The sequence below is a fragment of the Meleagris gallopavo genome, chromosome 2 (genome assembly GCF_905368555.1).
Source record: "Meleagris gallopavo chromosome 2, MGAL_WU_HG_1.1, whole genome shotgun sequence".
Classification (NCBI taxonomy): Eukaryota; Metazoa; Chordata; class Aves; order Galliformes; family Phasianidae; genus Meleagris; species Meleagris gallopavo.
In genome coordinates, this window is record NC_139405.1 from 56,667,196 (window position 1) to 56,690,436 (window position 23,241).

The following is a 23,241-nucleotide window of genomic DNA, read 5'->3' on the forward strand; positions in this document are numbered from 1 at the left end:
TCCAACCGTCCATCTACCACCAATATTTCCCCAGTAAAGCATGTCTCTTAAAACCACATCTTAATGTTTCTTGAACACCTCCAGGCATGGTAACTCAGCCGTCTTCCTGGGCCTTTTCTATAGCACCTGACCACTCTTTTGGAGAAGAATTTTTTCCTAATACCCAAACAGAACCTTCTCCAGCAGAACTTGAGGCCACTCTTTGTTGTCCTATTGCTAGTTACCTGGAAGAAAAGGCTGACTCCCCCTTTGCCACAAGCTCCTTTCAGGTAGTTGCAGAGAGCAATAAGGTCTCCCCTGAGCCTCCTCTTCTCCAGACTAAACAATCCCAGTTCTCGCAGCTGCTCCCCATAATACTTGTGCTTCAGATTCCTCACCAGCTTCATTGCCCTTCTCTGAACCTGCTTTAAGGCCTCAATATCCTTCTTACACTGACGGGTCCAAAACTGAACACAGTACTCAAGGTGCGGCCTCACCATACCTGAGTACAGGGGGATGATCACCTCCCTGCTCCTGCTTTCTGATACAAGCCAGGATGCTCTTGGCCTTCTTGGCCATGTTGGCAAACTGCTAGTCCATATTCAGCTCAGTGTTGACCGACACCCCCAGGTCCATTTTTTCCACACAGTCTTCCAGACACTCTGCTCCAAGCCTGCACTGTTACATGAGCTTGTTGTAGCCAAAGTGCAGGACCAGTGGCCTCAGCCCAGTGATCGAGCCTATCCAGATCCCTCTGTTGAGCCTTCCTACACCCAGGCAGATTGACAACTTGGTGTCATCTGCAAACTTAATGAGGGTGAACTCAATGCCCTCATCCAGGTCATCCATAAAGATACTGAACAGGACAGGCCCCAGTACCGATCCCTGGGGAACACCACTCGTGATCAGTGAATTTAACTCCATTCACCGCCACTCTCTGGGCCCAGCCCTCCAGCTAGTTCTTTACCCACCAAAGAGTGTACTTGTCCAAGCCACAGTCTGCCAGGAGAATACAGTGGGAGACAGTGTCAAAGGTTTGCTGAAGTCTAGGTAGACTACATCAACAGCCTTCCCTTCATCCATCAGGCAGGTCATTTGATCACAGAAGGAGATCAGCTTGGTCAAGCAGGACCTGCCTTTTGTGAACCCATGGGCCTGATACCCTGGTTTTCCCACATATGCTGTGTGATCTCACTTAAAATCATCTGATGAAAGGGGATTCAAGGAGGGCTCTGTCCAGATCAGCCTGTGGTGCTGCAATGCGCAGGTGAGAGCAGGGACCATGAAGTGAAGGCACCTTCACAGCTGGGTATGGTCCGTTTACGTATTTGAGCACATATTCACTGCCAAAAGTGTGACTGATCATAAATCAGTGCTTTGCCAGCTTTAGTTCATTCTGTTTTGACACTTCTTGAAATTTTGGTGAGATACATAAAGCTGTCACAGGCACAGAAATGTGACTGGATATCTAATTATAACAATTGTAGTCACATGAGGCCTGAGCAGCCACAGCATTAGAAAAAGCAAACAAGCCCCACAGTACACGGGTATCTGTTCTGTTGAGAGGCAGAGAAGCTGGAGGGTCCTTGGGGCTGTAGCTAATGGGTGGCTTTTCTCCAGGCAAGGAATGGCAAGGTACCGCTCTTAACAAGGATGCCTGCCTAGACTAGCCAAGTTGAGCTGGTAGAGAACCAGCAAGCATTGGCCTTTACCAATGAGAAATTATGATTTTTTATCTCAGAAAGTGTCTCTTTCAGAGCAGACAAAGAAAAATATAAAGGTATTAATTCCAGGCAAAGATAATTTCAGCCTTCTTAATGCTTCTGAATACTGTCCACATTCATCCAGAAGGAACGTAGCAAAGCTTTCTTTTTGGATTATGCAGGTCATGCAAATTACGGAAGAAGCGGTTGAGGAAGAAAAGCTGATGAGCATTTGAATTTAAAACTATTTCTGCACTCAGAACCTAAGCTATTCCCAAGCATGGGTATCTCTCTCTACGTGTGTATATGTATCAGATGGTCTACCACTGTCAGGAGTTGTTTTCTGAGCATCTATCAGTTCAAGACTACAATCTCTGTCAAGTAGAAAAAAGCAGAAACAAATGAGGAAGCCTTTACAACTACATGCCTTCTGTTGGACTTCCTGAAATGCAAACATTTTCCTGCTGCACTTAACACTGCAGACTATGCTCCCATTTATTTGCCACTTGGTTTATAATGCAGTGTATAATTCTATCAAAATTTCCATTGTGCCCTTCTGAAAATAGTTCCATTTGATTTTTTTTACAGAGAAAAAGCTTAAATGACTAAACCAAATTGATTTTAACGTGTTTGATTTTCATATTCTTATGGTTTAAGTATATCCCTAGAAACATCTGCTACAGGGAAAAAAAGATACTGTGTTGGCATTTGCATTCTAAAATAGAAGTATTTTAGCTTTGCTTTTTTAAACTACATTAAAATACATACTTCCAGGGAAGTCTCACCACTAATATGTGTTTTACAACACTGCCTTCTAGAGAGAGAATCTTGCTTTTATTCACTGTAAATTACTGCTTCTCAGACTTTGACTTGCTGAACATACTGTACCTTTTCCACAAAGGCTGAAAACTCAGCCACTGATATGCCTGACTTCTATTTTAAGTGTAACCTGAAGGCGAGGCTCAAGACCAAATCTGCCAACTGCCCAGATTGCTTACCCTCAGGAATGCATTTGGAGCCATGTTTGTTTGAGCTCTTCTGGGTGAAAACCTCAAATTCAGGAGTACAGACAGCACTCTTTTTTGCAGTGAACATGTCTATCTGTGATGCGTGCCCTAATGCATCACACCAGTTCTGGCAGTGATTTTGCCTAAGCAGAGGGTAGGTGTATGAGATGGGCTTCCTAGAGAACTCCAGCATACGTGAATGTTCCCCTTGATAAAGGAAATGTGTAGATAAGCCCTGTGAGTATGACAGTGTGAAAAGCTGGGGGAAGGCACACCTCATACTTCAGGCTCTTTCCAAGGCTCACTTTACAGGCCTGAGCCTCTGAGTACTTTCAAGCATTCCTTTAATCCAGAACTCCTATTGGCTCAATTTGAGTGAAGGATACACTAGTTACAGACACAGAAAAAAAACACCAAAACCACAACAAACAAACAAACAAAAAATTGAATCTTTTAGCTTAATAAAAATTACCAAATGCAATGTGAAACAACACTGAAATTTAATTTAGGGCAAAAATGCTTGCACCTGTGAACTTTTTCCTTCTAACACAGCTGAGGATAATAAGGGAGTAAGTGGTATACCTTACCTAGCAGTAAGTAGAGACAGCTATCATTGTTCACTGATGGTTAACTAGGAGTTAACCTGACTGTGAGCATACTAAAAAAAATTAAGGAGAAAATAAAAATGTTCCCTTCCTTTTAACATATCTTAGTAAAGTAAAAAGATTTTTTTCTTCTGTGAGTAGAAATTAAACAAATTTAAAAAACAGTGGTGAGATTCTAAATGACTATATTCGAATATCTAAACTAGTACACCTTCATTTCCAACAAATTAACATTGTATTTTTTTAGAGGAGTTCTGATTTTTTTTTTTTTTTTTGTCCAAATGGTGTTTTGAGTATTTGCGTTGTTTTCCTGATTACATTTAGCATTTAAAAATACATATTTTAATGAACAGGAAAACTTGGCTACCAAGTTGTTAGATGCTCTTGAATTTCCTTATCTTGACTGCATTCAAACATGCCAACTTTCCACATTCAAAATAAAATGCAGTATCAACATGGCACAGTGTGATGTTCTCTGCTGCATTGACAAGGCCTTCTTGCTTCAGCTACAAGAGGGCATCGTGATCACAAACTCTCATCCTGATGAGGGATTTCACACAACCCAGATATCTGCTAGGAAAGCAACATGGCACAGTGCAAACAATCCAGCAGACTCCTAGAGTGTGTTGAGGATAACTTCCTGGTCCCAGGTAATGGGCAGACTACCAGAGTATTACTGAACCCGTGCTCACCACTGCAGAGGAGATCATTAAAGAAGTTAAGATTGGAGGCAGTTTGAACTGTAGTTACCATACCCTGGTCAAATTTGTGATTTTGAGGAACATGGGCCTGGCAAAGAGCAGTCAGGACCCTGAGCTTCCGCAGAGAACCTTCAGGCTGTTTAAGGAATTACTGGATAAGATCCCCTGGGAAATTGTCCTTAGGGAACAGAAATGGAACAGAGCTGGTAGCTCTTTAAAAGACACCTTTCTGAGAGCACAGGAGCTCTCCGTCCCCCAGCAGAAGAAATCAAGCAGAGGAGGCAGGAAACCAGCATAGCTGAGTTTGACCTGCTGGTCAAACTGAGGGAAAAGAAGGAGATGTACAATTGGTGGAAGCAGAGACATGCACCCTGGGAAGAATACAGCGACGATGTCTGAACATGCGGGAATGGGATCAGGAAAACCAAAGTGCAGGTGGAACTGAACTTGGCAAAGGATGTAAAAAATAACAACAGGTCCTACAAGTTCACTGGTCAGAAGAGACAGACCGAGAAAAGTGTAGCCCCTCTGATAAATAAGAAGGGAGAACTGATTTCAACAGACTGATGAACTCAGCAAGCTCTTTGCTTCAGATTTCACTGGCAGTCAGGCTTCTGACAACTTTCATGTCCCTGAACGCCTAGCTGGGGGTAGGGGGAGCAAATCCCTCCCGCTTTAAGGGCAGAGCAAGTCACATGAGATTCATGTGACTCCCTCATGAGACTCAATGTGTACAAGTCTATGAAATTAGACAATACGAGTTCACTGAAATCTAACAGCTGTAAACTTTAGTAAACTGCACACCTTAATCTGTTCAGAGTATAAAGAAAGAAATATTTGGAAAAGAAAGGATTAACCTTTGACACCCCTTCCTTTGAAACATGTAAGACCTTTCATCTCATGGTTTTCCAAAAAAGAAGTCTCAACTTCTGAATGTTCTCAGCTGAGTTCTAGCTTCCTCCACACCAGTGAGGGAGAAAGCAGCTTCATCTTCCCAACAACCAGACCTCCACCACTGCCAGGGCTTTGACTACTGCCTGCAGGCAAAATGTCTTTTTACTGCACTGCGAGAGTACTGCAGTTGTCACACTGCCTGTGTGTTAATCTATTGGATTCATTATCACAAAGAAATGTGCGAGATAGTCTCTGGTAAAAGATCCAGAGAGGCAGTAACACCAACTCATTTCTTATGATATTCTGCTCCATAGTTTCTTTGACACCAAAGCAGAAAATTCACTCTGAATAGAAAGCAAAGGAGATCTCGGAAAGCCAGCTAGCTTTTGCTTTCTTGGGTAGCTGCGAATGGAACTCCTTTTGGTTAGTCATAGGCAGATTCCTGTTATCACCAAATTACAGAACTGCAGAATGGCTGAGATTGGAAGGGACCTCTAGAGGTCATTTGGACGTACACTTTCATACACACCTATTTTATTTGTAGAAAAATGATGTAATTTTGAGAAAAATATCTTAATTCTTAAAAAAGAATTCAAGCACTGGGAGCTGTGACTGAGACACCTATATAGACATTATAAGCAACCGAGCAGACATTCCTACATATTTCTTCACTCAAATAACACAGTGGTATTTATAAAGATAAGAAAAAAAGGAAAGGGATTCTGTACTTACTGTCAAAACAAGAACATACAATATCCATTAAGCAAAATAACAAATCTCTTCTCCCTCAGTCTATTGAAAATACTTCTTTATAAAATGTAGTCAAGCTTTATAAAAACTAAAGTGGTTTCCTTTGCTCTGGATACTATTTATTTGCATAAATTTTTTGTGTACTGTAGAAACTAAAACTGCATTTATCCTAGAAACAAAAATCTTGTGGAGGAGATCACTGGTTACACCTTTGGTATTGATATTTATTTTAAAAATACTGTTCTGCACTAATTGATAGGATTTATGTATTTATTTTACTTACAATGCTAAACATGAACTTTTCATTAATGTGCTAAAGAAGCTTTTAAGCAAGAATGCAAAATAAAGCATAGCTTAAAAAGTAAGCTCACATACAAAAGATAATTTTTTAAATGGACATTCACAAACATGACAGTCTAGGAAGCTCTGAACTGTTTTCAATTTCAAGAACATTTTAATGAATCATGTACTAACTGTACATGTGAGAAAGAACATCTGGGCTTTACTCAGTCCGAAGCCTGCATGTAGTGGGTAATCTGTAATCCATGCAATTGTAGGAAGCAGCTTTGGTATGTCAAGGACCATAACAGTCCAACAGTCAAAGAATGCATAAAACTGCACGCTTATTCAAATGCATTTCTTTTGTGCTTTTTGTAACTCTCTCCATACGAACACACCAATTTGGAGGCTCAGTTGGTTAAAAGGTTTCTAGAGAGAAAAGAGCTGCTTAAAGGCAATTTTAGTTAAATAAATAGCTGCATTATGGTATATAGACATGCATGCATGTGCACATACACAAATATGGGAATACACACACATACACACACTCATCAACCTTATATGTTGATAATTTGTCTTTAATGAATGAATACCACTAAAATTAGAGAAGACCAAACAGAGCATTTTGACTGATATGTCTGCAAATAGAATAAAAATATGTACATACTACTATAGTCAAGCACTCGTGTGGTAATATACTCATGTTCATTTTGAACAGCCTAGAAATGGAAGCATCTCATTTTGGGACCAAATGTCTGCAAAAGATATTCCTTTCTTTGAACTGTAAATTTTGTTTATACATAGACATATAACACACTTCTTCTATAACACAGAGTAACAGGACTTATCAACATAACACACCTATCAAATGCACACTTCAGTCGAGTCGATAACATTCATTCAGTCCATGGGTTATATTTCATTGCACGCAAGACTGGACCAGGAATGAAAATCTGTTTGGAGAACAGCCCTTAAGATAGAGTCTGCAGAGAGAATTGCTAATATAAGTGCACTAATAGCACAAAGTTTTTAATATAGTTGCACTGGTGGACCATTGAATTTGAATTTCATAAAATTGTTTGAGTTGGGAGGGACCTTTAAAGGCCATCTAGTCCAACTCCCCCAAGTGAACAGGGATACCTACAGCTTGATCAGGTTGCACAGAGCCCTGTCCAGCCTGATGTTGAAGGTCTCCATGATTAGTCTGGCTCTATGTAATTGTACACTGAAGAATGTATGTGTATGACAGAATGCAACACCTTCCATTAAATTAAATTAATTCTTCCGTTAAAGTAATCAACAAAAAACTAAAGAGCTCAAATAAAAAAGCAATTGTCATAATAGTTACATCCATAAAAAGTGAACTTACTAAATATCAGCAGCTGATTAATTTCATGCATTTAAGAGCTGCAACTCATCTAATAAAGAGGGATGCTAAGTAGGATCGAAACTTTCAGAAATATTTTTACTTGACTACTGCACTGTACTCTGTAATTTTGACCTTCAACTCTACTGTACTACAGAGTTTTTTTTTCCCAAAATAATTATTTTCCTGAAATTTCATTATGTATGCCTCACCATTACTGGCCTTGTACCACATGAAATCCCAAAATGTGAAAGACATGGGGAAAAAAGGACAGAAAGTGATTGAAGAGTTTAGAAATGAAAGGACATGAAAAATCAGAAAGAACTCAGTTTTTAAAAAAATCTTTTTTCCTAATAAGCAACTTGAATAATCACAGCTTCACTGCACAAATTGGTAATGTAAATAAAAAAATAAGGCATGATAATACAGAGAAGCAACAAAAATTCAGACTGTCCTTCAGCAGGAACATATTTACAAATTTAAAACTAAACAAAGCCTTGGTATTTACACATCTGTATTTCAAATTACATAGTTAGGTTTACTTTGAAATAGGTTTGTGCTGTCTATATAGAAAAAAATGTGTTATAATATTTTAAATCCCATTTGGAGAAAAAAAATCTCTTCATGACCTTCCTAGTTAAGAAAAACTATCCTAGTTAAGAAAACATCCTAGTTAACAAAAATATATAACCAATATACCAGTGTACTTATCTACATTCAAACCAATCCAAGTAATGAATTACAAAGAAAGATTATCAAGGTGTTCTGCATATGTCTCAAAAGGAAAAAAATACACATAGAAACAGAATCACATGAGAAGCTGAGACTAGATAACTAGATGACTGCAAAAGAATTAGATGATAGAAATGACTGAGGTAACAGCTAATCCAGATTATGGAGAGCAGTTGAGAGATTTGGAGATTAACATCTACGCATCTTGGCTAACTTGTCAGAGAAGATAATTGCAATACTGAAAAAACTGAATTGACTAGCGATAAAGACTACAAAGAATTCAACTTTGCTTCTAAAAAAGTACACCTATGAGAAGCAGCTATATTTGCCATGTAAAATAATTATTACTTTCACTTGCTTTTATGTGTTTATATGGTCACATCGTAACAATCATAAGTTTTTGTTTGTCTCTTTAATTTTATATTTATGCTTCTAGTATACTTCTTTTTTTTTTCACCAAAGAATAGCCATATATCTCTTCACAAATAACCTATAAAAACCTATAAAAAGCAAAGATTTTATCCTGGAAATGATTTCTTCACATTGATCCCATACAACTGCAATACAGTATTAAAAATAACATTTCTAATAATAAATATGTACCAATATGTCTCCTTTTCTGCCAAGGGTTGTATATGTCCTAATTAAGTGATGTAAATTTTAACATGCAGTGCTTTGTGTTTCCAATACGATAGATAAAAACGCAGAAGGAAAAGTATACAGAGCTTTCCTGCATTTGATAGATAAGACAGATTAACACTGGTTGGGCATTTTAAAATACAGAGTGCCATTTCTGGTCAATTCCATATGTGAACACTCTTATTTTGGAATAAGAGTGCTTTGTTCCTGTTCAGCTTGACCCATTTTCCATGTGTATTTAATCAGGAACAGTTTTATATGTAAAGAAGACTTTTGTTTGTTCTCTTGATTAAAGCAACAAAGCTCAGTATGTAGGCATTCTGACTTAAACATCTTTAAATAAATCAACAAGCTATGAAAACACTAACTGGGTATTAAAATGCATTTCCACTGTTTCCCTGAATAAGTGATTTTAAAATTACAAAGTTTTTTAAACAGTCTTTGGTCAGCAAGTACTTTCTGCTATAATTAGTAGGCTGTGGACAGTTAGTCAGAACAATTGAAAAATACTGACACTGTAAGAACAGAATACTGTTTTCCCTCTTAATGTACGCCCTTTGAATTAGTAAAAAGCACTCCATGCAGGTATTGCAGAAGAGCTTAATTAAATAACAGTAAGTCAAATATAGCTTCCTACTGATGTTACAACTATAGAATAAATGTGAATGAACAAGATGTGATTTTCTAGCTTGGAAAACTGTAATAGTAAAAAATTATTATTTTCTAATGGTATATTCAATGAAAGAATGCTAAATATTTTATTTACTCCTCACAACTTAGGCAGTTTATTTATTGCAGGCATTTAACATATCTTGACTTTAATATGTTACATATTTGCAATCTATTTAAAATGCATTAAATTTAAGAATAAATCAGCTGTTTGGAAACCAACGTCTGCCTAAGGAAAAATGTCTGTAAAGTAAAAATAGTTAACATACAAAAAAGATGATCGGTAGTTTTAAATTGTACTTTACAGCATGTTAGCCTATGTGATGAAAAATCAGTTGCCTTCTATTTATTTACTCAACAAAATTTTCACTATGAGTCACATTCTCATTGATCTGAAATACACTTTTGTACTTTCCTTCAGGTTTACTTCATCAATTTTCTTCCTTTGTCTGCAGATAATTTTGAAAGCTATTTGTGGGAAATCTTATTTTTGCTGCTTCGACTGCTGATAACAGCACTAGCATGAAACATCTCTACTTCAAACATCTTTTTGTTGGAAAATAGAAGGACAAATACCAGCATTTAGACTTCAGACAGCCCTAGAATTTTAATTCAATATCTTTAAAAGAAAATTGCAAAAACTGCTCCATACAAAGTAAATAATATGTAATCATGGATTCACAAATAACAATCATGGAAGATGATGAGGTTTTACTTACTTTGAGTATTAGGAAATGCATGATTGAACACCAAGCATCACACTCCTGTATTTAAGACTCTCTGTCACTTTCTAATGAGAAGTTTCTTACACATTTGCCAGTGTTAGAGCTGAAAGTTGGGACATTAGAAGTTGCCCTTGAAGCAATTAAATGTCATTCTGAAATGAAAATCTTTTCAAATCATATTTACAATGATTAATTTCATTTCAGCCAACTTGCTACCTTCTCTATTTACACAGAGTATTTATCACTATAGCTTTTAATTTATAACTGGTATCAAAAAGTTAACATAAAAGTGCTCTATCATTATGAAAAATGCCGTGCTAATGATTAAATTTATTTTCAATAGCATAAAGTTATCAATAAAGGAGTAACTGTACAGTGTATGACATATATCACTAAACCTAAAGGGAGCATACATCAAGTTTTAATGTAAGACAAGAAAAAATGAATGACTAGGGGACCGCTCCATTCTCAGCAATGAACAGAAAATATCTGATGTGTATGAAACTACTGGATCACCACTTTCTATCCACTGTCCATAAAGAACCTGGCTTTTAGGTTATAAACTGAAATGTGAGTGTTTCTCTGCCACATTTAAAGGAATCCCTCTTATACATCAGTATTTGATGACATGACACTGCAAACAAATAGTGCTTTTAAGAAAGACTTTACAGATTAACCCACAGTAGCTGTTGCTTTATATGTAGGCAAAGAGCTATTTAGCATATTGTATGCATAAAACTGTAGCAGCTGTGGATGAACTCATCACAAACAGTGAATGAATTACTAATTACAAATGTTAAGAAATAGCCCCTGTGAAGCTGCCCAAGATATTTTTATCCATGACTGTTGCTACTAATTAAAATTTAGGAAGTGTGCCAGAGATATGCAAGAAACACAAGAATGGTTAATCACATCCTAATACCGTAGAGAAATTAGAAGCTAGCCTATAAATAGATCATCAAGGAAAGAAAAATTAAAAAGTGAAACAATATGAATAGGAATATTCTGAAATTATAGAACAAGGAGTAGGACAGATAACAGGCAAATTCAAAGAATGATTCAGAATTTTAGAAGTGATTCAATGCCATGCAATTATGGAGAGTAAAAGAAATCAACAAAAGACATGCATCGTTTTAAAGGATGTAGGATCTGGATGATCAAACCAACATTTACTTGTTTACCACTGCTGTTTCCAATGTGAGAAAATGTTTAATTGCTATATGAATAAAATCATTCACAGTCAGGTCAAACCAGCTGCCTGGCTAGCACTGTAAAATGTAATATGGAAGCATAAGGTGCACCACTACATCCTAAATCGAGGCTATTAAAAAAGTTACTTAAACAATTCCGATAGCCTAAGAACAGCAGTCTGCAAGAATATGTTTTGTTTGTAACGTGTTCTGCTTGTAAGGTTATTGATCTCCCTCAAACACAAACCTTACAAATATAATGCATCCTTTAGTTGAGAATCTATTTTTGTATCTATATAATTAACAAGCAAACTAATTAACAAATACTAACAACTGTTTAAATGGGGTTATCGTAGATCCACTTCTTACCTATATTAGATACCTATTAGCTCTTGCCTATCTGACGTGCATTTTAGGATGGGATGAATGACTGTCTGCAGGTGTCTCCCACTTCAGAGAGACTGCAGAAAGCAGAGTGCACACCTGCCTTGTACGTAAGTTCCAGAGAAATGGAGACTGACACACCAATGCTCTGCTGTTTAAAAACCCACCTGTTGGAAGAATTATTTGAGAACAGAGCATTCTTTTACCATATTCTTACACTTTTATCTACAACAACTAAATGGTTGTCGTCTGCTATTTCACTTTCCGGATTGCTACTGCTAGATTTCAAGGGTTAAGCAGAGCCCTAACAGTACTTTAACCACAGTCCCAACATGTGTTCTAGTTGGGCAGAAAGTAAGAGCTGAGTGGTTTCCACCAAAGAACAGACTACTGTTGAGGATCTTCTGTCTCAAAGATAACACATAGGAAGTCTCATATTTAACCTTATTACCAGCCACTCAGGAGAACCTTGCCACAGTTTACAGGATAAATACAGCCTGGCATGTGAAAGCTTCCTTTGATGTATATATAATTCAATTTTATTTTTTATTACTATAAATACATTTTCTTTAAAACAAAAATCTACAAAAAATCTTAATATACAGATCCTGAAAAATATTTAAGCAGGATACTTAACATCAAAGTCATGTTTAACATAAGAAAATTTAATAATGATCCCTTTGATAGCCAGATGGTCTACTGAACATCTCTACTGTGACATAAAGAACTGACCCATCATTCAGCTACGGGAGTACATATTGAGAAGCTCACCTCATTCCAACATTCACTGTTCTTTCAGATATGGTGACGTACAACAGGTGTCACAGTGAGTTGTCTGAAGAAGCACTTTTTGTTGGCTTGTTGTTTTATTTGCTTTAAACACTAAACTGATCTCTGCTTTGAGAATGAAGCTTCAACCCAGTTGTTACTGTTATGTCAAATTCTAACTTCTGAATACATACCCTGTGGGGCTGGCATGCAGATGCAGAGAAATCTGGTGCATGTATCTATAGGCTACGCTAAAGATATTGGATGTTTCTCTGTAACACACCACCAAAGCTTGTTCACCTGCTGTGCATATTGTTACATCTCAGCAGGTGTTCCACCTCTGTCTTTATCTATATCAAGCTTTAATGCTTCCTCTATTTTTAAACATTTTTAAAATGTGCAGCTACCAAGCTGGTACGTGTTGTGGCATTTTGTAGCAATAGCAATGCCAGTATGCAGCCCTTATTTGTGTATCGATTTGTGTTTCTCTTCTAGCATTACATCTGACCTTTTTTTAGATCTTTTCATCTTATTAGATGAGTAAACTTGAAATTTGGCCGAACTCTAAGTAGCAAAAAGTAAATACTGCCTTTGTATTTTCTGAGCACTTTGAGGAAAAACTTGTGCTTGAGTGCCCATACACAGGAAGAATTAGGGCTGGGTACAACTCTTGTCTGTAATAAGTAATTTTTTATTTTTTCTCTTTCTGATGTATTGATAGAACTGCATTGACTCCCTCCCATGTTCACTTGAATGCTGTAGCTAGCTGTGTTTACTAAAGCCCCTATTCAAATAATATTTTAAAACATTTAAAAATATTCAAAATATTGAGTTTTTCAAATTTCATTAAAATAGTTTCTCCTTCCCTGAAATTAAACAACAAAGAATTTAAACTCTGTTCAAATATAGCTGTTTTTCCTCTACTATTGCCTTTAGAATGTACATAAAACTAGAAAAACAAGATGCATACATTTTGGAAAGATGTACTGACCCTCTGAGGGTCTGAGGAAAATGGGGATCAGAAAGCTCCATTTTCTTAATGTCATGTCATTGAAGAACATCTATCCAAATATGACGGCTAGAGAAAGCTAGATGTAGTATTCATATAACAACAATTCAGAGAATTCTGTTCAGACTGTGAAAATTACACTTCCCATAAATTCTTTTGCATTATCACACCACAATTCAGTTACTACAGCCAAAGAAGCATCTGATTCTTGCTTTGAATATCAGTTGATTGATGACTGTTAAAAAACATTTAATGGGACTCACACTCAAAAGCTGAAAGTCTATCTCATTTTAGCATTCTCAAATGCTGCTAACACAAAAAGTTCAAGAAGCACAGAGATTTAAATAAATGCTCCAAAATAATATTGTCAATATCTACCAAATATACTTCTAAAGAGCTTTTATCTGTAATGAGCCATTTACCACATTCCTTAATCAGATACATATTCCAAAACATTCTGAAGTATATTTGAGAGTAGTTGAGCCTTATTTTAATCCAAATGAAAAATGTTGTACAATGGTAAATAATCTTTACTTTCTCTTTTTCTAAGTATTTGAATATATATAAGTACCTAATTGGATGTGCAAACATATGTGCAGATATTAGAGATATATATACACATAGATATAGCTATAAAACATCCACAAGACAAGTAAAAAATATTATATATATTAAGAGAGAAAGAGAAATGTATAAATAAATCTAATTTTGGTTTTGACTGATCTGGATTTTGCAGTAATGTTGTCACTAATTTAAAGAGCCATCCTATTTTTTTTTAATCTGTACCACAGGCAGTATTTTCTATTTGTTTTGTAACAGTAAATCTAAATAAAGATGGCCTAAATGCAAACAAAACCATTAACACAAAATAATATTTAGCATTTGGAAAGTGACTGGCATGCTGAAAGTACTGTGTAAGTATTTAATAATAATTCCTCAAAACAGATCTGAGGTCCAGTAAGCACTCCCACCATCAGTGTTGGAGAATAGGAAAACAAGGTACCACAAGGCACAAAGCAAGTTACCCCCTACACCTTACATAGGGTACTGGAAACAACACTACCTTTTAGTAGCAGTGTTTATGCAAATCTGCTCCAAACAACAGAAACTTAAGAGATGGTAGTAACTGCTCATAAACACCCTTTGTCTTCTCCACTACAGTTAGTTTTGACATAGCATTAAGTATGAACAACTTCAGATGTTGAAGAATAGGTGACAAACAGCAGATGAGGCATACAAACCCAGTGTAGTTTTTATGATGATGAAAGAATAGTATTTGTTAGGGAAAAAAATGGAGTATAATGAATTAATCCCATGTATTTCTGTCCATTTCAAGCCTTAGAATGTTGTAGCTTTCCACTGAAATCAGCTCAGACAGAAAAGATGCCTGTGTCAGCAGTTTTCCTTTTATTTTTTGCTCATCGTGCCTTTTAGGATTTTGCAGAATTTGAGGATGAATGGACACATTACCTTTGTGAAGTTCCCATCTTTTTGTGATTTCTTAGTCTTTCAGGATGCATCTTCAGAATAAGTAGAATTTTTCTTCTTTTTAAGATTTCTGAGTCCTTAAAGATTAAGTCATGACTCTCCTTTAAAACTGTCTAAAATGAAGATGTTTCTAGTGAGCTAGAAGGGATGACAATGGTCTTGAAAGACTTCCCTGAAGTACGTTTTATTCTCTCTTTCTGAGGATTCCATCATTCCTTGGTCATGAATATTTTTATTAATAAAGCTAGGATTCTTTTAAGTTGGAAAGGTTATACCCACTGACTTGCTTGTTGATATCCCTCTGGTCAATTTTTGTTAAGAATATTTCTGCTTATTATGAGAACTGTGGAAAATGCTGTAATGTATACGAGAATTAGTTTATCATAGTCTTTAAGTAAGCATTTTGTTGCTGAGGACACCTGTAAAAGATTTTTTATATTTCTTTCTTCTTGTTAGAGGAACCACACAAGAACAGATGTTCTCTTTTTCCTTGAGTATGTCAAAGTGAAGACTTTAATTTATTAACATTTAAGACTGTCCATATTCTTGTTGAAAAGGAACCACTGCTCATTAACAACATGCAAAACAAAGTTTTGCTCCATTTCTGAATTTCTATTTCTAAAGGAAAAATCCAAAGTTAAGTCTTCACATGAGCTTTTGGCATGAATATCAGTATCCCATGTCTTCCAACACCACTACATTAAAATTGACATGACCCAAAATATAAAATCAAAGGTGTACAAAGAAAAAACATAAGTTGACCTTCTAATACCATGATCTGTTCCCTGTTATAAACCTCTTTTAAGATTCACTTCTGACACAGCACATATAAAGATCCTGCCTAATTAGGAAAGGGAAAAAAAATTACAATTAATATTAAAAATTTTAATTTTACTGTATGACTACTAGCCTGTCATCCCATTAAAGATCTCTGAACTTTGGGAATGGTGTCTTTCAAGATAATAAATTACACAATACATACCCAGGTTAAAAGGGTTGACTGTATTTAAGTAAATATCCTAAAAATTTTTAAAATATTCCACTAAAGTCTATTTTAATTCATGTTCTTAATATGACTAACAGTAGTCTCAACCATCTCTACCATCAGCTAGTGGGAATTAAGTGGGTTTATGATAGAGCCTTTATCCCATAGACTCTCAGTGCATAGACCTTCTGTGCATACCATCTGAAATGCCAGCTATATATGATTTGTGGCAAAAATTAGAAGTCAAGCCTAGAATAACTACTGAGTGAAAGTTCAAATAAAGCAGGAGTACACAAATTTAATTTCTGGCACTGTAATGTTCTACACAAGGTATCTGTACAACGTCAGAAGAGTTGATGATACTCTGAGAAGTTATTAAATCTGTTACACCATTTAAATTCTCTCTATATATGAATAAGTGAAGTCACATCTCTCCCATACCAGAGACATTTCACTTATCATTAATCATCTATAATGACTGTGTCTAATCAAATTTGGTAATACACGCTGCCTTTGTAGTCAAAAGAGAGATGAGCTCTCGCTCATTTTAGAATAAGAAATGGAATTGGGGATGGATAGTTAACCACGAGCTTTAGCTGTCATCAAGAAGCACTATACAGTATACCTGGAGAGCCAAGACTTGAAGGACAGACTTCTGTCAGACTCCATGCATATTATTACAAAAATTTCCTAACATACACTGCAGAAATAATGGCTTTTCATATAGATAAATTATAGACATCATTAATAAAAGAGAAAAATGAAGATGTACTTACCAAGAAAAACAGAGGACTCACAATAGTAATAGCCACTGGGTTGCTTTTTTTTCAACATAGAGCAAAGATCGAAGCGATGCAGGATTTCATTTCCAAAATAATGGCTTTTATAATCTTCGTAAAGACTTGAGTCAATTTTTTTCACCTTTAAATATCAATATAAAGTTCAATTACAGATTCTGCTAGAAGACTGAACTTTCACATTTAATGCCTATAGTTGTCATTTTAACCAGAGGTATTGTTAGAATGGAAATTTGCTTCAAAATGAAAAAAGAGTACTGAAACAATGCTATGCCAAATATTCTGTTTCAGCTAAGCAGTTATCTACTGCCGAACTTAAACAAAGGATTAAAAATGTCATTACACCTCCTTTCTACTCATTCTTCTTCAGTCATGTAACATACACAACTCTGCAAGTGCTTTAATTTCAAATGGTTTGCAAGAGTCTTCATGGAATACTTAACTGTACATATCAGCGACAGGCAAGTTATTACAGAGAAAAATCTCAAATGTTTGTCAAGAGCAGTTTTTTTGTTTTCAAAGTCATCAAACGGGAAAATATGTACTGTTTTTTCTGTTGTTTTGTTTTGTTTTCTAACAGATCGGCGCTATGGGGACACAGGCTCTGTGATGGATGTACTTGCTGCTGTCCTCTGTGCAGGTGCCACTCATAGGAAAGCTGAGCACGTACTGCCAGACACAGGCAGAAGTATAGAGGACATACACGTGACTGGTCACTGAGAGTGCCCCAGCAGACACTAGTGCAACGGTACCCACAGATAGGGGAGACAGCAAACAGACCCCAGTCACCTCAGCATCTGGCACTGAGACTCCACTGGCTTCAGCCACTGACACAGCAGGCCTGAGGAACTCACACACTGCCCTAACTCCAAATTCACACACACCAGTTCCCCCAGTAGCTGGCCCCTTATCCTTGCAGCACACACACAGGACTGGGAGTGAGATTATGCAGACAGCTGGTTAAGAGGGGATTTAATAAAACAGGACAGCCTCCAGTGGTCAAGCAAGTGCTGTTTTACATGATTTTTTACACTCTATTTTGTCTCTCCTTTGTTTCTCCAATATCCCTTTTCCCAGTACGTTCCTCCATTAGTTTGTAGTCTCACCAACCCCTTTAACATCCTGGACCCTCAAGGTTTACACAAACCAAGAGTTGCAATGTCCTATTTTGCCTGTACTTCCCCAGCAGTCCACCAATTAGTGTCATTGGCAAGATTTGTTTCTTGGTTTTGCCTGTGTTACATTTGCCTGACAGCTTTGTATCTCTACACATTTTGTTTATGGCTTCCCTCTTCCCCTTATCACCCCACTTGACAATCTGATGGAAATAAGCATTCCCACACTCCACACGCTCATAGCAATCACTCTGACTGACTAGGTTTAACTCTTGTTGCTGTCTCCTTAATCACGTTAGTCAGGCATGTGTCTCCATATGCCACTGTTTTTGGCTTCCTCCTTTTCTTATTATCCCCATCCACACTAAAAAGGTCCTCCATCAGATGCCCCCAAAAAGATAGATGCTCTCTCCCTCCACATACCTTTATACAACATCTGTTTGTCTAAGCAATGCACATACTCATTTCTTGTGATTCCTTCACAGCTACTCGCATGCAATATGTGCTCACTGGAGGCATTTCTACTGAGTTTTTACTTCGATAAAGATTCACTTCAGAAGAACCTTGTTTCTCTAAGTACCTGCACATTTGGTTCTATCATTGTTAAGTCTTGTTCAACCAGGTAAAAAATGTCTTTCCAGTTCCTTAATCTCTGAAATGATGACATCTAGTGGTGGATGTTTTCTATCTAAGGTACACAATCTCCTTGCAAGTATAAGTGTATTCCAAACTCACTCATTATTTAAGATACTATATTCTATGGCTAAATTACTTCTTAGGTACTAAGATTATTTTGAAACTAAATCATCAGTCGGTGTTCTCTGGCTGACAGTTCTTTGAAATACACTTAGTCTCCCATCAGTAATTTAAAGCAAGACCTTTTCAGCCAGGAGAATGCTAGTCAAAATGTGAAGCCTCAAGTATTTGGTGAAGAAAATGAGGGAGGGATCCAGGGCAGAGATCAAGATCATCATGCTCCAGTAAGAAACAGCATTCAAAAGGGGCTGGGATGGTGCTTGTCAAAAACAGATTAGTCATGAGTGAATCAAATGCTAAATGGTCAGGAATTGAGTTTTGCTGTTGACACACTCCTGGAAGATATTTGGAAAACTGAATGATATTTGTAGTAAGTTGGAGCAGTTGATGGAGCCCTGCCTGTGATAGCTGCAATGAGGCGCTAATGGCAAAAGGATGAAACAATGCAGGTACATGGGAAGGTCACGGCTCATTTATACAAACGTGTCTGGAGCAGTGGAGAAGAGGAGCTGTTCCCACATGGGAAAGCTACAGACACTCGATTACGAAGACATGCTATACTTGGATGCTGGGTGGGGAAGAAGAAAACACCCGGCCCCTGAAGCAGTGCCACAGTGAGTTGAGGCTGGTGGGGCACGCGGCCGTACGAAGGGCCCACAGCACAGACCGCCGCCGGCCGAGGGCCGGGCTGGCATCGCGGCGGTCAGAGGCGGCGCTGCGGGCTGGGTGGAGGGGTTCGGCCCCGGCGCAGGGCCTCCCTGACAGGCCGGGAGCCAGGCTCCTGCCCGGCGAAGGGAAGGAGGAAGGGGGCCGAGGTGGAAGTCGCGGCCTTCGCACGGCCGCAGCGAGCTGTCCACCAGTGAGCGAGGGGGATGACTGGAGGGTAAGGAGAGGAACTGGAGGCAGAGAGTTGGCTGTTACTGTGGCTTCTGTAGGGGAGACTGGCTGACCCTGACAGCAAACATTCATCTGCTGGCACAGAAATTGGCACTGTGTGAAGAAGGAGGTGCATAAATACCAAGTAGGCCCAGCTGACCAGTCTATGTGGCTGTGTCTTTGCAAGGCGCTGTGGTCAGCGGGGTGGGCCTCCTGTACCTCTGCGGGCAGATGGTTTTGTATGCATGTACATACACACAAGTACGCTACTGTATTTATGGGCATCTGTGCTTACATACGGTAAAGCTGTACGGCTCACTTCACAGAAATGCTGGGTGCAGGTCTGAGTTGCTGAGGTTGGGTAGGACCTCTAGCAATCACCCGTCTGCCCCGTGGCTCAAAGCAGTAGCCTGCAGCAGGTTGCACTGGACTGCATCCAGTCAGGGATTTTGTTCTCCAACAGAATGAGTGCCACATCAGCCATGAGTTGCCCCTTGCCACCACTGCTTGTGCCTGAACAAGAGGAGCAAGAGTGTTCTGAGATACATATGTCTGTCTTGTGGTATGCAGGGGAGTTTGCAGTTACTTACTATGATACAGAAGATTGCTCAGTTTACTTCATGCCTGACACACCTGATAGTGAAGGCCTCGAGCTACTGCAAAAAGTGACTGGGGAAGTTCATCCTAAATGCATAGTGACAAGTGCAAAACAGGATCAGAATATTGCCAATTTCCTGACCAACCTAGCAGACAGTGATAGCGATAAAGGAAAAATAGAAATTGTCCTGTTTCCTAACATAGATTTTGGCCTAGAAGTCAGCAAGCAACGAATCCTATCTAGACAATTTCCATTTATCCCATCTCATATGACTGCAACAGAAAAAATTCTTTATTTGTCCTCAGTCATCCCTTTTGAGAGCCCACTCATGATAAGAGCACTAGGGGGGCTCCTTAAGTACCTGGACAGGAGAAGGGTTGGAGTTGAACTGGAAGAAAGTGGTATTGCAGTTCCTGTTTTGGCCTTTAGAAAGTTTGTGCTGTCAGAAACTGTGAATATAGACCAAGACACTTACAGTGTTCTACAGATTTTTAAAAGTGATATCCATCCTTCAGTGTATAAGCTTTCTAGTGGATTAAAAGAAGGATTCAGTTTATTTGGAATTTTAAATCGCTGTAGGTGCAAACGGGGAGAAAAACTTTTGAGGCTATGGCTTACGCGACCTACTCGGAACTTGACAGAGCTAAACAAACGGCTGGATGTTATCCACTTCTTCCTGTTGGCTCAGAACCATGAAACAGTCCTTACCCTTCAAGATTGCCTCAGGAATATAAAAAATGTGCCTCTTATTCTAAAAAGAATGACTCTATCCCATACAAAAGTTAGTGACTGGCAAGCACTCTATAAGACAGTGTGCAATGCACTGTGCCTTAGAGACACATGTCGCTCTCTGCCCCATAGTATTGAACTCTTTCAGATTATTTCACGCGTCTTCACTGATGATCTGCAATACATTGCTAGTCTCATCAGCAAAGTGGTGGACTTTGAAGGCAGCATCTCACAAAATCGCTTCACTGTTAGACCCAACGTGGATCCCACCATTGATGAAAAGAAGCGAAGGCTAATGGGTCTATCAGACTTTCTTACAGAAGTGGCACAAAAAGAACTGGAAACGTTGGACAACCATATTCCTTCCTGTTGTGTGATCTACATTCCTTTGATTGGGTTCCTTCTCTCCATTCCACGGCTACCGAGTATGGTGGATAAAAGTGACTTTGAAATTGAAGGCTTGGACTTTATGTTCTTGTCAGAGGATAAACTGCACTACAGAAGTGCTAGAACTAAGGAGCTAGACAGCCTACTGGGTGACTTGCACTGTGAGATAAGAGACCAAGAAACACTTATTATGCACCAGCTGCAGGCAAAGATCTTGGAGAGGTCTGAAGTGCTTAACAGCGTGATTGAGTATACTGCACACCTGGATGTGCTGTTGGCTTTGGCAGTGATGGCCCGGGAGAACTCCTACTGCCGGCCACGCTTTACTCAGCGCCATGGCTTCCACATCAAGGACGGAAGACATCCACTGATGGAACTATGTGCAAAGACTTTTGTGGCTAATCCTGTGAACAGTGGTGAGGCTACCAGACGAATAAAGATAATCACTGGGCCCAACTCATCTGGAAAGAGCGTCTACTTAAAGCAAGTAGGTCTTATAATATTTATGGGTCTAATCGGCAGTTACGTGCCTGCAGCAGAGGCAGAGATCGGAGCAATCGATGGGATTTACACAAGAATCCACACTAGGGAATCAGTTTCTGTAGGACTCTCCACATTCATGATTGATCTTAACCAGGTTGCCAAGGCAGTAAACAATGCCACAGAGAGGTCGTTGGTACTTATTGATGAGTTTGGCAAAGGGACCAACACACTGGACGGCCTGGCCCTTCTGGCTGCTGTGCTGAAGTACTGGATCAATCAAGGAACCCAGTGTCCGCAGGTCTTTGTGTCCACTAATTTTCACAGCTTAATGCAGCTGGAACTTTTGCCTGACACACCTCTTCTGGAATACCTGACCATGGAGACTCACCAAGATGGAGATGAGTTGGTGTTTTTCTATCAGATCAAACAAGGAGTATCCACTGTTAGTCATGCTGCCAACATTGCTGCACTAGCTGGAATGCCTGCCAAAATTATTGAAAGAGGACTGGAAGTATCAGAACTGATTCGCAATGGAAAAGCTATCAAACGTATTGATCATCCTTCAAAAGGAGACCAGATGGAAAAATGCAAGGCTGTTGTTGAAAAGTTTCTTAGCCTAGACCTTGATGATCCTAATGTGAACTTAGAAGAGTTCATGCATAAAGAGGTGTTGCCCTCTGCAGCCTCAATTCTATAGCATGGCTATGTCTAAAAGCATATATTACAAGGTATCTGTCATGTTCAGTAGGGTGGTTTTGTAATTTCAACAATAATGACTGTGACTAATGCCTCACACTACATTTCACTTTTAATAACTGTAGTGTATGTCATTTCTTATTCTTGTTTAAAGTCAGTATGGAAGTTATATATCCCTGTATGGTGCATGATATGAAAGCAGGAAGACTGAAAGAGGACAATTTAAGAACCTCTTCCAACTGTTGGATCATGCATTTTGAGCCCTTACTGTTAGATTCTCAGGCTGAAAAAATACTGTAGAAAAATCAAAATAGTTCTGCTGGTCTCATGGCACTATAAAAACAAAGTGTTTATTGTTTTGTGTACTGTTGAAGTAATCATTTCAGTCATTTTAGGATCATCATCAAAGGATCACATAAAAGTATGTGCCTTGGACTCCCAGATCAACAGATCACATTGTTACAGTACAAACCACTAAAGTAGACACTGGTTAATGGAAATATAGAGGGATTTAATGAGCTCTGTGACATTTAATAAAGCCGAATTTCTGGCCATAAAGGCAGGGAGATTCCAAGAGCTGATATGAAAAGAATGGGAATCAGAATCAATGGGATCTAACTAGAGGGGAAACGCTTTGGTTTTATTCATAATCACTCTCCTGCAGAGTAAGAGTACATAACTATGCTTTGTGAGTACAAAAACAAAATGACAAGTCCAGGAAATGGTAAAATATACTAGGCATATAAGACAGGAGCAGCATTTTTTTCAACTATTGAGTAAAACTTAAAAGATTAATACCAGAGCAAAGGAAGTCCATTTCACTTCTGTCAGTGCCAAGGATCGACTCTGAACCCAGCATCTGATCACTGAGTATGCAACACATATACATGAACAAGTGAATAAAGAGGAGCCATGATATGTAACTACCACA

At 38.3% G+C, this 23,241-nt stretch overlaps 2 protein-coding genes across 4 annotated transcripts in view; one reads left to right on the forward strand and one right to left on the reverse strand.

Moving 5' to 3' along the window:
• AKAP7 (A-kinase anchoring protein 7) overlaps window positions 1-23,241 on the reverse strand; it is a 76,406-nt gene that overhangs the window by 25,929 nt on the left and 27,236 nt on the right. For 2 of the 3 annotated variants that reach the window (XM_085217287.1, XM_085217288.1), the window contains exon 7: window positions 16,650-16,794. In XM_085217287.1, the coding sequence (XP_085073413.1) occupies window positions 16,650-16,794 (145 nt within the window). Of the gene's footprint in view, window positions 1-7,333; window positions 15,244-16,649; window positions 16,795-23,241 lie in introns of those variants that run through there. The other variant, XM_085217290.1, reaches the window with a different exon arrangement.
• On the forward strand, window positions 19,414-22,311 carry MSH5 (mutS homolog 5). The gene is made up of 2 exons (XM_085218498.1): window positions 19,414-19,424; window positions 19,881-22,311. Exons 1-2 carry the CDS (start codon window positions 19,414-19,416, stop codon window positions 22,309-22,311), a joined length of 2,442 nt encoding a protein of 813 aa, XP_085074624.1.